This window comes from Mustelus asterias, chromosome 5 (genome assembly GCF_964213995.1).
Source record: "Mustelus asterias chromosome 5, sMusAst1.hap1.1, whole genome shotgun sequence".
Lineage (NCBI taxonomy): Eukaryota > Metazoa > Chordata > Chondrichthyes > Carcharhiniformes > Triakidae > Mustelus > Mustelus asterias.
Genome location: NC_135805.1, coordinates 27,856,480 through 27,871,743, shown reverse-complemented (window position 1 = coordinate 27,871,743; position 15,264 = coordinate 27,856,480). Strand labels below are relative to the sequence as shown.

At 47.1% G+C, this 15,264-nt stretch overlaps 1 protein-coding gene across 19 annotated transcripts in view; it reads right to left on the bottom strand.

Moving 5' to 3' along the window:
• Positions 1-15,264, bottom strand: part of slc8a1b (solute carrier family 8 member 1b) — a 284,183-nt gene that overhangs the window by 27,843 nt on the left and 241,076 nt on the right. For all 19 annotated transcript variants that reach the window (XM_078212311.1, XM_078212312.1, XM_078212313.1 and 16 more), the window contains one exon: positions 13,466-13,741. In XM_078212311.1, coding sequence (XP_078068437.1) covers positions 13,466-13,741 — 276 coding nt within the window. The remainder of the gene's footprint in view (positions 1-13,465; positions 13,742-15,264) is intronic.

Genomic DNA, 15,264 nt, shown 5'->3' with positions numbered 1-15,264 from the left:
GAGGGTGGTGGGTGCCTGGAACCTGCTGCCGGGGGAGGTAGTGGAAGCGGATACGATAGTGAGTTTTAAGGGGCATCTGGGCAAATACATGAATAGGACGGGAATAGAGGGATATGGTCCCCAGAAGGGTAGGGGGTTTTAGTTCAGCCGGGCAGCATGGTCAGTGCAGGCTTGGAGGGCTGAAGGGCCTGTTCCTGTGCTGTAATTTTCTTTGTACTAGTGATTGCGGAGTGAAGCTATCAACAACCTCCAGTGTCACATTGTCAATGCTGATACAAGACAGTATGACAACATCCCGGACCAGGAGATTTGTCTACCTGATGGTCAAAGCAAACTCTTTACAGGTGTGAGAGAGTCTGTCCAGTTGCTGCTTCCGAGTGTTCCTCAGGATGATATATTAGTGCAGCATCATTAGCGTAAAGCAACTCTCTGATGAGAGACCTGTGCACCTTTGTCTAGGATGTCAGGGGAGCAAGGCTGAACAACTTTCCATCAGTTCTGGTTTGTAAGCAGACGTCTTCTGTAGATGACCAGCAGACATATGACCGCAGCAAAGAAAAGAAAATACCAAAGAATATGGCTGCCAGAACACAATCCTGTTTGACCCCATTGGAGAGGGTTGTGATGTTGGCCTGTCAGAGCTGACCTGAACCATCATGTTGTCACAGAAACAAGGGATCATACTGAGCAGACTCACCAGTTTGGACAAGTTATTCCAGCAGTGGCCATCCACTCGCCAGCCTAACAATTGATGCTGGAGGAGAAATGGCCCGTAAGTGTCACTGCTTCGCCCACCACCCTCAGAACCTGCCGGGGTGGGGGGAGGGGAGCATAAAATTATGGCCCATGTCAATTTTAGATCCTCTAGTTCTGAAACCGCACTGAGATTCGGGATAGATGTGTTCAACCTGGATCTGCAGTCTGACAAGGACAACTCAGACGGCCTGGTAGCACAGTGGTTAGCACTGCTGCCTCACAGTGCCATGGGCCTGGGTTCAATACCAGCCTTGGGTCACTGTCTGTGTGAAGTTTGCACATTCTCCCCGTGTCTGCGTGAGTTTCCTCCGGGTGCTCCGGTTTCCTCCCACAGTCCAAAGATGTGCGGGTTAGGTGAATTGGCCATGCTAAATTGACCCTAGTGTCAGAGGATTAGGAGGGTAAATGAAGGTTATGGGATTAGGGCCTGAGTGCGATTGTGGTTGGTACAGATTGGATGGGCTGAATGGCCTCCTTCTGTACTGTAGGGAATTAGATGATTCAAAGAAATACTTTTCCCACGATGCTCAGCTGGGAGACACCTCAGTAGTTGTTGTAATCGCTATGGTTATACTTCATCACACTCTTTGCATCACACATATCCTGGGGTACTGACCCCTTATACAGCAGAGGTAGAGAAGTTTGTGCAGATGCTGCAGAAATGCTGGTTTCCAGTGCTTGATGTGTTCTGTTGGATAGCGTCAGCATTGCAAACTGCGCCATGTCAAGCGAGTCAATAGCTTTGCTCAGCTCCTCCGTTGTGGGTTCAATATCCATTTCTGCCATAATAGGCATGCTCTCTATGGTGTCCAGCGCTTCCTTGGCGGCAGTGTTCTCCCGAGTACAACCCAAAAGTAGCATTCCACCCATGTCTTTGACTGTTTTTTGCTGTCGGTGATGACCCTTCCCTGCCTTTGGTTTCAATGTAGTCTTTCTTTTACTGATGGACCTGTTGCCTTTTGTTCCCTTCATGCATGCCCCTCGGATTCACTGTCTTGAATGTCATCTCATATTTTGGCAAAGTTGTAAGCCGCAGTCATTGGCGCATCGCCTGGCAGTCTGTTGGCCTCTACTTCCAGCAGCTCTTAGTGCATTCAGAGTCTTCTTGCTGAGGTCTCGCTTGTAATTAATGAGAGTGGACTGCTTAGCATCAGTGTTCCAATGCAGTGATGTCAGCCTCGAATCAGTCAGCATTTTTCCTCTCTCCCTTCCTCTATGTTGAGAGTTCAGTGCTGTAGGTGGTGTCGAGGTATGTTCCATTTCACTTCTACACTCTCTGTGGGAATGCCAGAGAAGGTCTGTTCAATCGAGTTGAGGAACTGTTCGTTTTATCGGGTTAGGTACGGCTGATGTTGATACATCAAAGAATTTCTCCTTTCAATGACAAAACTTCAAGGTTGCATTCGAACCCTCAGTTAGCTGTGCGTGTGTTGAGACTGCTGTTCAGAGTTACGCTCCGACCTTGGATGTCTCCAGAACATCATCATAGTTTATTCTGAAAGAAGGTGTTAGTTATACAAACCTTGTGGAATAGCAAAGCCCGAGCAGTCTTTGTTCTCATTTACCTTTCCCAGACCATGATGTCTGAGGCCGGAGGGCCATACGTTGTTGGCTGCATCCACTCTGTGTTGAAATCCCCCAGTAAGTAAAGATGTTCTGACTTAGGGTTTCTGCTGGTAGCAGTGTCAAGCTCCTCATAGACCTAGTCTTTCACCCCTGTGCTGCAGCACAGCATTGGAGCATAGATACCCGTGAGGTTAGCTGGCATGTTTGAGCTGAGAGGCGATTAGAGAAGACACATTCTGAACAATTTGTGGGGTGTAGCAAGTTCTCTCTGAACTGTTCTCATGCCAGATGAATGTGTCATGCTTTTCCTTCAGCGATCCACTCTCAGCAAGCCTGGTCTCCTTTTCATTCAAGGAATGTGGGCAAGACCTGCATTTGTTGCCCATCACTAATTGCCCTTGAACTGAGTGACTAGCTTGGCCATTTCAGGGGGGCACTTAAGTTAGCCGCATTGTTGTGAGTCTGGAGTCACTTGTAGACCAGACCAGGCAAGGATGGAAGATTTTCTTCCCTAAAGAAAGTTAGTAAACCAAATAGATTTTTATTAACTATCAATGATAGTTATGGTAACCATTACGGAAACTAGTTTTATACTCTAGATGTATTAATTGCGTTCAAATCCCTAGAGCCTGGGCCTATGGATTACTAATGACATTACCATGACACCACTGTCTCCCCCTAGTAAGGATGCGATGTCACTGTTCAGCGTATCAAGTTCTATGTTGATCATTGTCTGTCTTGTATGAGCTAGTGACCAGCTACAGGTCATCTGTCAATCTCATGCACGTGGTCTTTCAGTTTGCCAATCAAATGGATGACATCTTCCTCTTTGTTTGCTTGTCTGTTACGGTGAACTGGATCCACCTGTTGAGCAAAGAGTCTAAGCTCCAAGTGCTCACCAGAGCAGATGGACCATGGCAGGTTGGCATCTTACCAGTCGGGCTGTCAGACTTGGCGTAGATGGTGGCTGACCAGTGGGCAATGAAGATTCCTCCCACTGTTGGAGACAATCCGTAGCACAAGTTCTCTACATCAATCAAGTTTGGATTATCACTTGTAACTGCTGCCCCCTATGATAACATCCTTAATGACATTGGAGTGTTCACTCCAGGACGCAAGCCGGGCAACAATTATGAAGACTCTGGGCTGCTTAAATGTCTGGATCCCCACTCAACCTCCCCGGTTGAGTCCAAAGGAATGCAAAGCACTGCTTTAGGCACCGACTTGGTTGCAGGAGTTGCAGGATATTTTTAAAATTTGTACAAAAGACTTTTGGGTTCCACAACAGATTTTTTTTGTCAGGTTTTACTCCTTTAGTCTTCAACTCTCCTGAGGTAACTACTCGGCAGTGGAACTATTCGCCTGCAGCTGGGAGCTTGAGTCCATGCGTGTCTCCACGTCCTGGTGGGCCTACGCACTGCACATCTGGGGGCCAAACCTCTTTCCTCTGAACCTTTAGCCCAGAGGTGTGAGGGATTTTTTTGAGTATTGCCACGAGGAGGCATAGGCGAACCATTTCTAAGAGGAAGCTAAATCACAGGCTGTCAATCAGGCTTAGACTGTCAACATTGTGGACTGGATCATTGGGGTACTGGAGATGCATTCAACTATGAATGGAAATAAAAATAAACACAGGTGGCTGGAGGATGACAGAAATCCATTGAGCTGGCAGGTGAATGTTTTGCAAGATACTGCAAGTTGAATTTGTAAAGGCCTCAAGTGCAATGGAGAGGGATTCAATGGTTTCTGCTTGCTGGGAAGCCACAGCAACTTCAAATCAAAGCTGTGTGCATACACTGGGGTTGAGTGCACAGCTTGGCAGACTAGAACCCCCTCCCTTCCAGGTGAAATTGAAATCTTCTCCCTGTCAGAGGACTTCAAAGGGCTCTACTCATACCTGCAGCTTCTGACAGGGAGAAGGGAACATCTCTGCTACAGATTGGAGTGTTGCCGTGATTTAAAGTTTCTGCCAGATGACCAGGGGGCATGGAGATTAAAGTGACCTGGCTACTTCAGAATTTGCACAGCTGACAGGCAGGAATGCAGATGTTGATCACAGAGCTGCCTGAAATCACATCCCAGGGGTGATCTTCAGGTCTGCCAGGGCTAGAAGGGGCAGTCCAGTCACACCATCCCCATCCCACTGCAGAGTGGTCAGGACCACCCCTTGCTCCGCGCCCGAGCCCACCTGACACACAGGACCCCTGAGGGATCCATCCTGTACAGCTTGGCAACAGCAAAGGGGTGAAAAGTCACTGGACCTACCTCCGTGAGCACCCTCCCCCCTGGCGTCAGGCAAGGGTGTTAGTGCCAGGGCACAGTGAATTCTTGGCACTGTCATGGCGTGTGGCCTGAAGGGAGGCTGGGTGGGGGTGTGAGGGGGAAGGGGGTTGTATGGGGGGATCTGAGGGGGAAGGGGGCTGTGTGGGGGGATCTGATGAGGGTTGGTCGGATCAGGTCACACTGATGGCTGCGTGGTGTGTGGTGGAGGGAGAATTACCCATTATCCGTGGGTGGAGAGGAAGGATGCCCTCTTTGGTGAAGGGTTGGTGGTGCTCCCTGGGTCAGACGGGAGGGAGGCCAGTCTCTGTGCGCAGAGACCTTTGAAAATGGCACCCTGGTAATGGAACAGCAGAGCTGGCCAGCGGGCTGCTTGAAATGAGCTCATTTGCACTTTTCAGGTCCTGTTTCTCTGCCGGTGTGGGCACTTAGTCTCAAAACAGGAGAATCCCCACGACCTTCGCCAACTTTTGGAAAAATTCCACCCATTCCGCCCAAAAGAAGCAACCGGGGAAGCAGAATCCACAGCCTTTATGTGGGAATGTAGGAATTAGGAGCCGAAGTGGGCAAATCCAGCCCTTGGAGCCTGCTCCGCCATTCAATCAGATCATGGCTGATCTCTCCCTGGTCTCAAATCCACCTCCCTGGTCTCAAATCCCCCTCCCCACCTGTTCCCCATATCCCTTTCACCCGATTTTAAAAATCAGAAATATGTCAATCTCCTTCTTGAAACCATTCAATAATTCTGACTACACCGCACTTATGGGGCAGTGGGTTCCACAAATTCACCACCCTCTGCGAGAAGTAGTTCCTCCTCATCTCAGTTTTAAATCTACCGTGTGGAGAAAGGGCAAGAGAGTCCAGCGGTGTCAGTGTTGTTTCAAAGAGCAAACTCCGGTGTAATGAACCCAATGGTTTACTTTGTGACGATTCAATCTAATGTATTCTAGAAGTTCAAAAGTTAGTTCCAGCAATCATGTACCAGCAGAGATGTTAATGCAATGTCCTTGACTTTCAAAGGTGCAGCAAATTACCCTTACAAGCGGCCCGTTATCATACAGTACATTAAAAAAATATATTAGTTCATGGAATGTGGGCGTCACTATCTCGACTGGCATTCATTGCCCATCGCCAATCGCCCTTGTGAAGGAGGTGGAGAGCTGCCCTCTTGAACCATTGCAGTTCATGTTGTGTAGGTGCACCCTCAGTGCTGTTAGGGAAATTGTTCCAGGATTCTGACGCAGCGACATTGAAGGAATGGTGATTTTTCCCAAGACGGGATAGTGACTGGCTTGGAGGGGAACTTACAGATGGTGGTGTTCCCATGCATCTACTACCCTTGTCCTAGCTGGTAGATTTGATTTTGATTTGATTTGTTATTGTCCCATGTACTAGTATACAGTGAAAAGTATTGTTTCTTGCACACTGTACAGACAAAGCATACCGAACATAGAAAAGGAAAGGAGAGAGTGCAAAATGTAGTGTTACAGCCATAGCTAGGGTGTAGAGAAAGATCAACTTAGTGCAAAGTCTGATGGCAGCAGGGAAGAAGCTGTCCTTGAGTCAGTTGGTACATGACTTCAGACTTTTTCCCGATGGAAGAAGTGGAAGAGAGAATGTCCGGGGTGTGTGGGGTCCTTAATTATGCTGGCTGCTTTTCCGAGGCAGCGGGAAGTGCAGACAGAGTCAATGGATGGGAGGCTGGTTTCCGTGATGGACTGGGCTTCATTCACGACCCTTTGCAGTTTAGGGCACAGCAGGAGTCATACCAAGCTGTGATACAACCAGAAAGAATGCTTTCTATGGTGCATCTGTAAAAGTTGGTGAGAGTCGTAGCTGACGTGCCAAATTTCCTTAGTCTTCTGAGAAAGGAGAGGCATTGGTGGGCTTTCTTAACTATAGTGTCGGCATGGGGGGACCAGGACAGGTTGTTGGTGATCTGGACACCTAAAAACTTGAAGCTCTCGACCCTTTCTACTTTGTTCCCATTGATGTAGACAGGGGCATGTTCTCCACTACGTTTCCTGAAGTCGATGACAATCTCCTGTTTTGTTGACATTGAGGGCGAGATTATTGTCGCTGCACCAGTTCACCAGATTCTCTAGAGGTCATGGGTTTGTAAGATGCTGACGAAGGAGCCTTGCTGAGTTGCGGCAGTGCATCACACGACTGCCACTGTGCATTGGTGGTGGAGGGATTGAATGTTTGTGGATGTGGTACCGATCAATTGGGACACTTTGTCCTGTATGGTGTCGGACTTCTTGAGTGTTGTTGGAGCTGCACCCATCCAGACAAGTGGAGAGTATTTCATCGCACTCCTGATCTGTGCTTTGTAGATAATAGACAGCTTCTCAAGAGTTAGGAGGTGATTTTCTCACTGCAGAATTCCCAGCCTCTGACCTGCTCTTATAGCCACAGTATTTATATGGCTAGCCCAGTTCAGTGGGCCAATGGTAACCCCCAGGATTCAGGTATTCAGCTTTGGTAATGTCATTGAATGTCAAGGGGAATGGTTAGATTCTCTTTTGTTGGAGATGTTCATTGCCTGGCACGTGAGCTACATATACCACTTATCAGCAGAAGACTGAATTTTGTCCAATTCCTCTGTCATATGGGCGGTGACTGCAATAGTATCTGAGGAGTTGTGAATGGTGCTGAATATTCTACAATTGTTAGCGAACATTCCCACTTCTGGCCTTATGATGGAGGGAAGATCATTGAAGAATCATAGAATCCTACAGTGCCGAAGGAGGCCGTTTGGCCCATCGAGTCTGCACCAACAACAATTCCACCCAGCCCCTGCAGCCCCACGTATTTACCCTGCTAGTCCCCCTGACACTAAGGGTCAATTTAGCATGGCCAATCTACCCAACCCACACATCTTTGGACATCTGTGGGAGGAAACCCAGAGGAAACCGACGCAAACACGAGGAGAATGTGCAGACTCCACACAGACAGTAACCCAAGCTGGGAATCGAAACAGGATCCCTGGTGCTGTGAGACAGCAGTGCTAACCACTGTGCCACTGAAGATGGTTGGTCCCAGGACACTACCCTGAGGAACTCCTGCAAGAGAGGTCCTGGGACTGAAGTGACTGACCTCCAGCAACCACAACCATCTTCCTTCATGTTAGGTAAGACCAATATACAACATGTGCCTCAGCTATGAAGACCATGTATCGCACTCTTTTAATATCATGCTTTTTGCAGGAGACATCATTTGATCGATGTATGGAATAAAACATACTCGGTGAAAGCCTCTATAGCTCATCAATTAATCATTTGGAATTGACAGCAATTCGTTTTTGTTTCACTGTATTTTTGAAGCATTTTCTTCCCTTGAAAAGAGTCCAACATTTACCTATCTCCCATGTAAGACTCTGAAAATTCCATGATAGACCGGTAGTATAAAGCACATACTGAGGAAAGCAAGGCAATGGGTTCTGTCTAATGTTCCCAGTGTGGCTCTCGCTCAGTGCTTTGAGAACCAGCGTCGCCTCTGTGAGGGAGGCCTGACCAAATTTAGCTCCAGGACCAGCATCCGGTACAGTGGCACAGTGGTTAGCACTGCTGCCCCACAGTGCCAGGGACCCACGTTCGATTCCCAGCTTGGGTCACTGCTTGTGTGGAGTCTGCACGTTCTCCCCGTGTCTGCGTGGGTTTCGTCCGGGTGCTCCAGTTTCCTCCCACGGTCCAAAGATGTGTGGGTTAGGTGAATTGGCCATGCTGAACTGGCCCTTAGTGTCAGGGGGACTAGCTAGGGTAAATGCATGGGGTTATGGGGAAAGGACCTGGGTGGGATTGTGGTCGGTGCAGACGTGGTGGGCTGAATGGCCTCCTTTTGCACTGTAGTATTCTATGATTCACCGAGCTTTATGATGCCAATCAGAAGCCAACAGCTCTTCATTGTGGGAAGTCCCACTGGGAGTGGTGGCTGTTGTCAATAGTGCCATCGACTACACTAGTGGTTGCTGCTGGTTCCCTGGACTCAGGTGAGTGAGGGTGGGATGGGGGTCGCACGGTGAGGGTCATGAGAGAGTCAGGGGCTGCTTTCAGTAGCCCCCCCCCCCCCCGCCCCCCCCCCCCCCCCCCCCCCCCCCCGCCCCCCCAACTCCCCTTCTTCCAATGTTGGGTCCCTTGGTTGGGCACAGAGTACAGTAAGAAGTCTCACAACACCAGGTTAAAGTCCAACAGGTTTATTTGGTAGCACAAGCTTTCGGAGCGCTGCTCCTTCATCAGGTGAGTGAACTCACCTGATGAAGGAGCGGGACTCCGAAAACCTGTGCTACCAAATAAACCTGTTGGACTTTAACCTGGTGTTGTGAGACTTCTTACTGTGCTTACCCCAGTCCAATGCCGGCACTCCACATCATGGGCACAGAGTGCCAGACACTGAGCCCCCATCCGACTAAGCTGCTCCAACGGTGTATCCTGGACAGCCTCTGGGAGGCACGGGGAAATTCATGTGACTCCCATTTAACCCTTGAGCCACCACTGAATTCTGGTCAGCTTGGGCATAATTGGTGTCAATTAATTCATTAATGAGCCTGACTGGGATCCTGCCATGAGCAGGTGAGTTTCCTGCATGGAGCCATTCCTACCTTAGACTTAATTGCTGGAAGTTTTCATCCCACTGGGAAACGGACACATGGGGGCGGATTTTCCAGCCGCGCTTGCCCCAAGAGCAGAAAATTTTGCCCTAGGTCAACAGACCTTTGCATGGTCTTGTCACTCCCGCTACGATTCCTGTGGCGGGTGAGGCAGGAAAATTCTGCCCATGCTCTCTCACCCATGAGATAGACTGATTTTCCTACATTACAATAATGGGTGGCATGGGAGCACAGTGGTTAGCACTGCTACCTCACAGCGCCAGGGACCCGGATTCAATTCCTGGCTTGGGTGACTGTGTGGAGTTTGCACGTTCTCCCTGTGTTTGCGTGAGTTTCCTCCAGGTGCTCCGGTTTCCTCCCACAGTCCAAAGATATGTGGGTTAGGTTGATTTGATTGGCCATGATAAATGACCCTAGTGTCAGGGGGATTAGCAGGGTAAATATGTGAGGTCACGGGAATAGATCCTGGGTGGGATTGCGATTGGAACAGATTTGATGGGCCGAATGGCCTCCTTCTGTACTGTAGGGAATCTATGATTTATGTTATGAAGCAAAATCTGATAGCAAGCCACACAAGGCGATACTGGGGCAGATGACCAAAAGCTTGGTCAAAGAAATAGTTTTTAGGAAGTTCCTCAAAGGAGTAAAGACGGGTAGAGAGGCGGGAAAGTTTAGAGGAGGGAATTTCAGAGATAATGGCTGAGGCAAGTGAAGACACGGCTACTCACGATGAATTGACTGAAATTGGAGTCACCCAAGAGGCCAGGGTTAGAGAAGTGCTGGTATTTTGGACAGTCGTGTGGCTAGAGGAGATTACAGAGATGGGAAGGGATGAGGGATTTAAAAACGAGAGAATGAGTATTTTAAAATCAATTAACCAGAAGCCAATGTAGGTTCGCGAATATAGGGGTGATGGGTGAACAGAATATGGTGTGAGTTAGAACACGCACAGCACAAATCCTCTCCCGCCAGTGAGAAGTGGAGGCTGGGTCGTTAATATGTTCAAGGCTGGATTAGAGAGAGTTCAGGGAGTCAAGGGTTATTGGGGGTGGGGGAAGGAGGGGGGGTGGGTGGGGGGCAAGAGGAAAGTGGAGTTGAAGCCAGAATCACATCTGCTGTGATCTTATTGAAGAGCAGAGCAGGCCTGAAAGCCTGATTGGCCTACTCCTGCTCCTATTTCTTACGATTTCACGAATTCCTACTTCAAAAATTAAATCACAAAGAAGATTAACTCATAAATACAATTCCCGTCTGCAGCTGCAGAGAAGCATTGCTTTCACTGAGAAGATAGGAGTTGAAGGGAATGGCCGGTATTTTATGCCCAAAGCGAGGTCGTGAAATACTGGCCATGGAGTTCAGGTCCCGATTTAGACAGTGACCTCCGAGACACGCTGTTTGGCAGCAGAGAGTTAAATACAACAGAGACCGTGATAACTGTTTCCCCAAGGAAGATACGACAAAGCAGCGAGTCGATAGAAACTGATAAAAGCCATGGCAGAAAAAAATTACATTTGGAATGCAAAGGGAAGCTTGACAATAAAAAGTATATTAAGCCCACAAGCTGCAAAGGGCTTCCAAACATCTGAGGTATAAAACTGCTTTGTGATGTCTGGGAACATACTGGAGTTTTATAATCGGTAAACATTAAGAAATCACTGGCCTGAAGCACTTTTAAAAGAAAAAAAATGCAAAATCCTTTCCCATATTATAAAAAGCAAAATACTGCAGAGTCTGGAAGTCTGAAATAAAATAGGAAAAAGCTGGGAATATTCGGCAAATCAGGCAGAATCTCCCTCCACAGATACTTCCTGACCTGCTGAGTGGAATCAGAGAATGGATATGGCACGACAGGCCATTCAACCCGTCCTGTTCATGATGGCTCGCTACATATTTCCAGCATTAGTTTTGCCACTCCCATGGAATCTTTGAATTTAACGGATAAATTTCCTCAATAATGCCAAAATGCTTCACAGAGAGCCAGCAGTTACACGGTCTATTTGAGAACAAGCAAACATATTCAAGACACATACATAAAATACATAGAATCCTACAGTGGAGAAGGAGGCTGTTTGGCCTATCGAGTCTGCACCGACCATAATCCCACCCAAGTCCTATTCCCGTAACCCCACGCATTTACCCTGCTAATCCCCCTGACACTAGGGTTAATTTAGCATGGCCAATCCACCTAACCCGCACATTAGCGGTCTGTGGGAAGAAACCGGAGCACGCAGACACAGAGAGAATGTGCAAACTCCACACAGTGACCCGAGGTCAGAATTGAACCTGGGTCCCTGGCGCTGTGAGGCAGCAGTGCTAACCACTGTGCCACCGTGCCGCTCCACTATTCAGCTAAGAATGGTCTTTTTAACAACAGGGGAGGAATTCCCTTAAGGGCTTACATGTCACTGTGGGGAAACCCCTCTTACTTCAATTGGAAAGACTCATCAAAACCCACCTCCTGCTTCAGCCAGATCTCTTCCTAACCAGTGTCCTACATTCACCACCAGGAAATATGGTTGTAAATGATCTGCAACTTAAATGATGTCAGAGAGCTGGGTTGTGCCGTGTCTTCCCCTTGTCGGAAAGGGAATCAGGAACAGGAGAAAATAATCTTTAGATTAGAGCTACGATTGAAATAATGAAACTTTTCTTTTACACAGAAAGCAGTGAAAAGCTAGAACTCACTCCCCCAAATGAATGACAGGCCCGTAATCTGTGGTTCAAATATGCCTGATGCTCAGTTCACTATTAGCACCACCAGAAATGTCACTTTCCAAATTAAACCATCAGCAACTCTCACCAAAAAGGTCAGACAAGAGAAATATGCTAAAGAAGAAAGGCAGAACAAAATTAAAAAAAGAAAAAGGTACAAGAGAAGAGAGAACCAACAGAGGGAGTGAGGCAGCAGGAGATGACAGAGAACAGGTAAGAGAACTCTCCACCTTACTATGACCAAGATCATGGATTTCAGCTGCATGAATTATATACAGATTATCACATAACTAGACATAATTATAGAATGAGCAACATTGATTTAACTGACACACCAGGTGGAGAATGTACTGAAGTTTAGATTAATGCAAAGACATTTTTATAAAATATACAGAAGTTTCACCACCGCCCCCCCACCCCGGAAATATGCTCCAATCTTATTTAATAGTGTCACAAGTAGGCTTACATTAACACTGCGATGAAGTTACTGTGAAAATCCCCTAGTCGCCACACTCCGGTGCCTGTTCAGGTACACTGAGGGAGAATTTAGCATGGCCAATGCACCTAACCAGCACATCTTTCGGACTGTGGGAGGAAATCGGAGCACCCGGAGGAAACCCACGCAGACATGGGGAGAACATGCAGACTCCACACAGGCAGTGACCCAAACCGGGAATCAAACCCGGGTCCCTGGCGCTGTGAGGCAGCAGTGCTAACCACTGTGACACTCATGGGTTTTGGATGTGGGATTAGGTGGGAAAGTCCCATCTATTATTTACTGCAATTAATTTCTAATTTTATTTCAGATTTCCAGCATTTATGGTTTTTCTTTAATTTTGTTTAAGGCATTTACTTCCCAGCAAGTCTATTGATGCTGTTTCTGCTTACAATTGAATAATACAAAGGCAAAAATACTGCAAGCAGATGCTGGAAATCTGAAAAAGGAAACAGAAAATTCTGGATCAACACTTCAGCTTGATGAATAGCATTCTTTATCTATATACCTATAGCTAAACACAAAGGTGGCATGGAAGCACAGTGATTAGCACTGCTGCCACATAGTGCCAGGGACCTGAGTTCGATTCCCGGCTTGGGTCTGTGCGGAGTCTGCATGTTCTCCCCATGTCTGCGTGGGTTTCCTCCGGGTGCTCCAGTTTCCTCCCACTGTCTGAAAGGCGTGCTGGATAGGTGGATTGACCATGCTAAATTCTCCCTCAGTGTACCCGAACAGGCGCCGGAGTGTGGTGACCTGGGGACTTTCACAGTAACTTCATTGCAGTGTTAATGTAAGCCTATTTGTGACAATAATAAAATAAACTAAACTTTAAATGTTGAGCAGATACTGATAATTCAGAAGCCAAATTCAGAGAACTGGATTGAACTCCTGTACCCATAATTACCAGAAATATGAAGAATTACAAAAGAAAAACCTCTCTGGCTGAAAGTCTAGAATAAATATTTGCCTCGTAAAAGTTAATTGACATACAAAAGTATTCAAGGTATTAAAAATATCCAGAGAACAATGAAGGCTTTTTCTTTTACCTGGAACGGAGGTTCCCAGTGCAACAAACACGACTGCAGTAACAGAGTCCTTCAGCCCAATGGTGCAGCCAAAATGGGAAGCCAAGTCACCAATAACAGCAGTTAGCATGCCAATCATCAGAATGGACACTACAAAGCAGGCCCAGCCATTCCAGTACTCCGTAGGCGGCACAATAGCAAAAAGAACTTTCCAGAAGACAGTCAGAAAGTGCATCACGTAATCAAAGCAGGAAGGCAGTTTCTCCTCAGCACATTCATCGTCATCATCATCTTCTCCTGAAATAAAACATCAAGATTTTTAAAAATTAAAATAAATTGTTTGATGTCTCTGCTGACGTAATTAATATAGGAGCATTGTATGAAAATAATTAGCACCCGTACGTCAACAGACGTAGAGCATCTTGTAAGAATGTTTCATCTTGGATGTGAAGGGTTTTTGAAAAAGTACAAAGCAAAGATACTGATTATTCTTTGTACTTTGTGCTACAACTGATGAAGGAGCAGCAGCGCTCCGAAAGCTCGTCATTCCAAATAAACCTGTTGGACTTTAACCTGGTGTTGAGACTTCTTACTGTGCTTACCCCAGTCCAACACCGGCATCTACACATTATTTTGTGCCACATGCTCATTTCAAGTACAGTACAAGTGTATACATTAAACAGAACATCCTAAAACATAATAAATATTGTTATGACCAGGTTAGGGGGGGGGGGGGGGGGGGGGTGAAATAACTTCTTGTTTGACAGGTTTTTTTTCAGACTCAGGAGAGATTTTGCTTTGCCAGTTCTGGAAGTGTCCCACTAAATTACATGCCAAGGTTGTAGGGAATTACTCGGACATGGGGAGGCGGTGGCCTGGTGGTATTATCACGAGACGATTAATCCGGAAACTCAGCTGATGTTCTGGGGACCCGGGTTCAAATCCTGCCATGGCAGCAAATGGTGGAATTTGAATTCAATAAAAAGAATCTGGAATTAAGAATCTACTGATGACCATTGTCGATTGTCGGAAAAACCCATCCTGTTGACTAATGTCCTTTAGGGAAAGAAATCTGCCGTCCTTACCTGGTCTGGTCTACATGTGACTCCAGAGCCACAGCAATGTGGTTGACTCTTTGAAATGGCCCAGCAAACCACTAAGTTCAAGGGCAACTAGGGAAAGGCAATAAATGCTGGCCACCCAACAACACCCAGGTCCCACAAATGAATTTTTTAAAAACTCGGACAGCTTTCCCTATGTTAAACAAAGAATGAGGTGAGTTTAGTCATAGAATCCCTACAGTGCAAAAAGAGGGCATTTGGCCCATCGCATCTGCACTGACTCTCTGACAGAGCATATCACCCAGTCCCTGTAACCCCACGTTACACTGTATTTACACCGCTAATTCCCCCTAACCTACACATCTTGGGACACTAAGGGGAAATTTAGCATGGCCAATCCACCTAACCTGCACATCTTTGGACTGTGGGAGGAAACCGGAGCACCTGGAGGAAACACACGCAGACACGGGGAGAACATGCAAACTCCACATAGACAGTGACCCGAGGCTGGAACCAAATTTGGGTCTCTGGCGCTGTGAGGCAGCAGTGCTAACTATTATAAACTATCCCCGAGCTTAAAAAAAAAGACGCCATTCTCACGGTCACACACATTTGTCTGGGCCCACGCACACTCAAATACAGTTGGCAAAGTAGTAGGACCGGCTTATGAGGGTTTTACAGGTCATAAAAAAAAAGGAATACATGATTCCTTGATTGGCCTCAATGTAATGATTCAACATTGTGACTACTGAGCTTAGC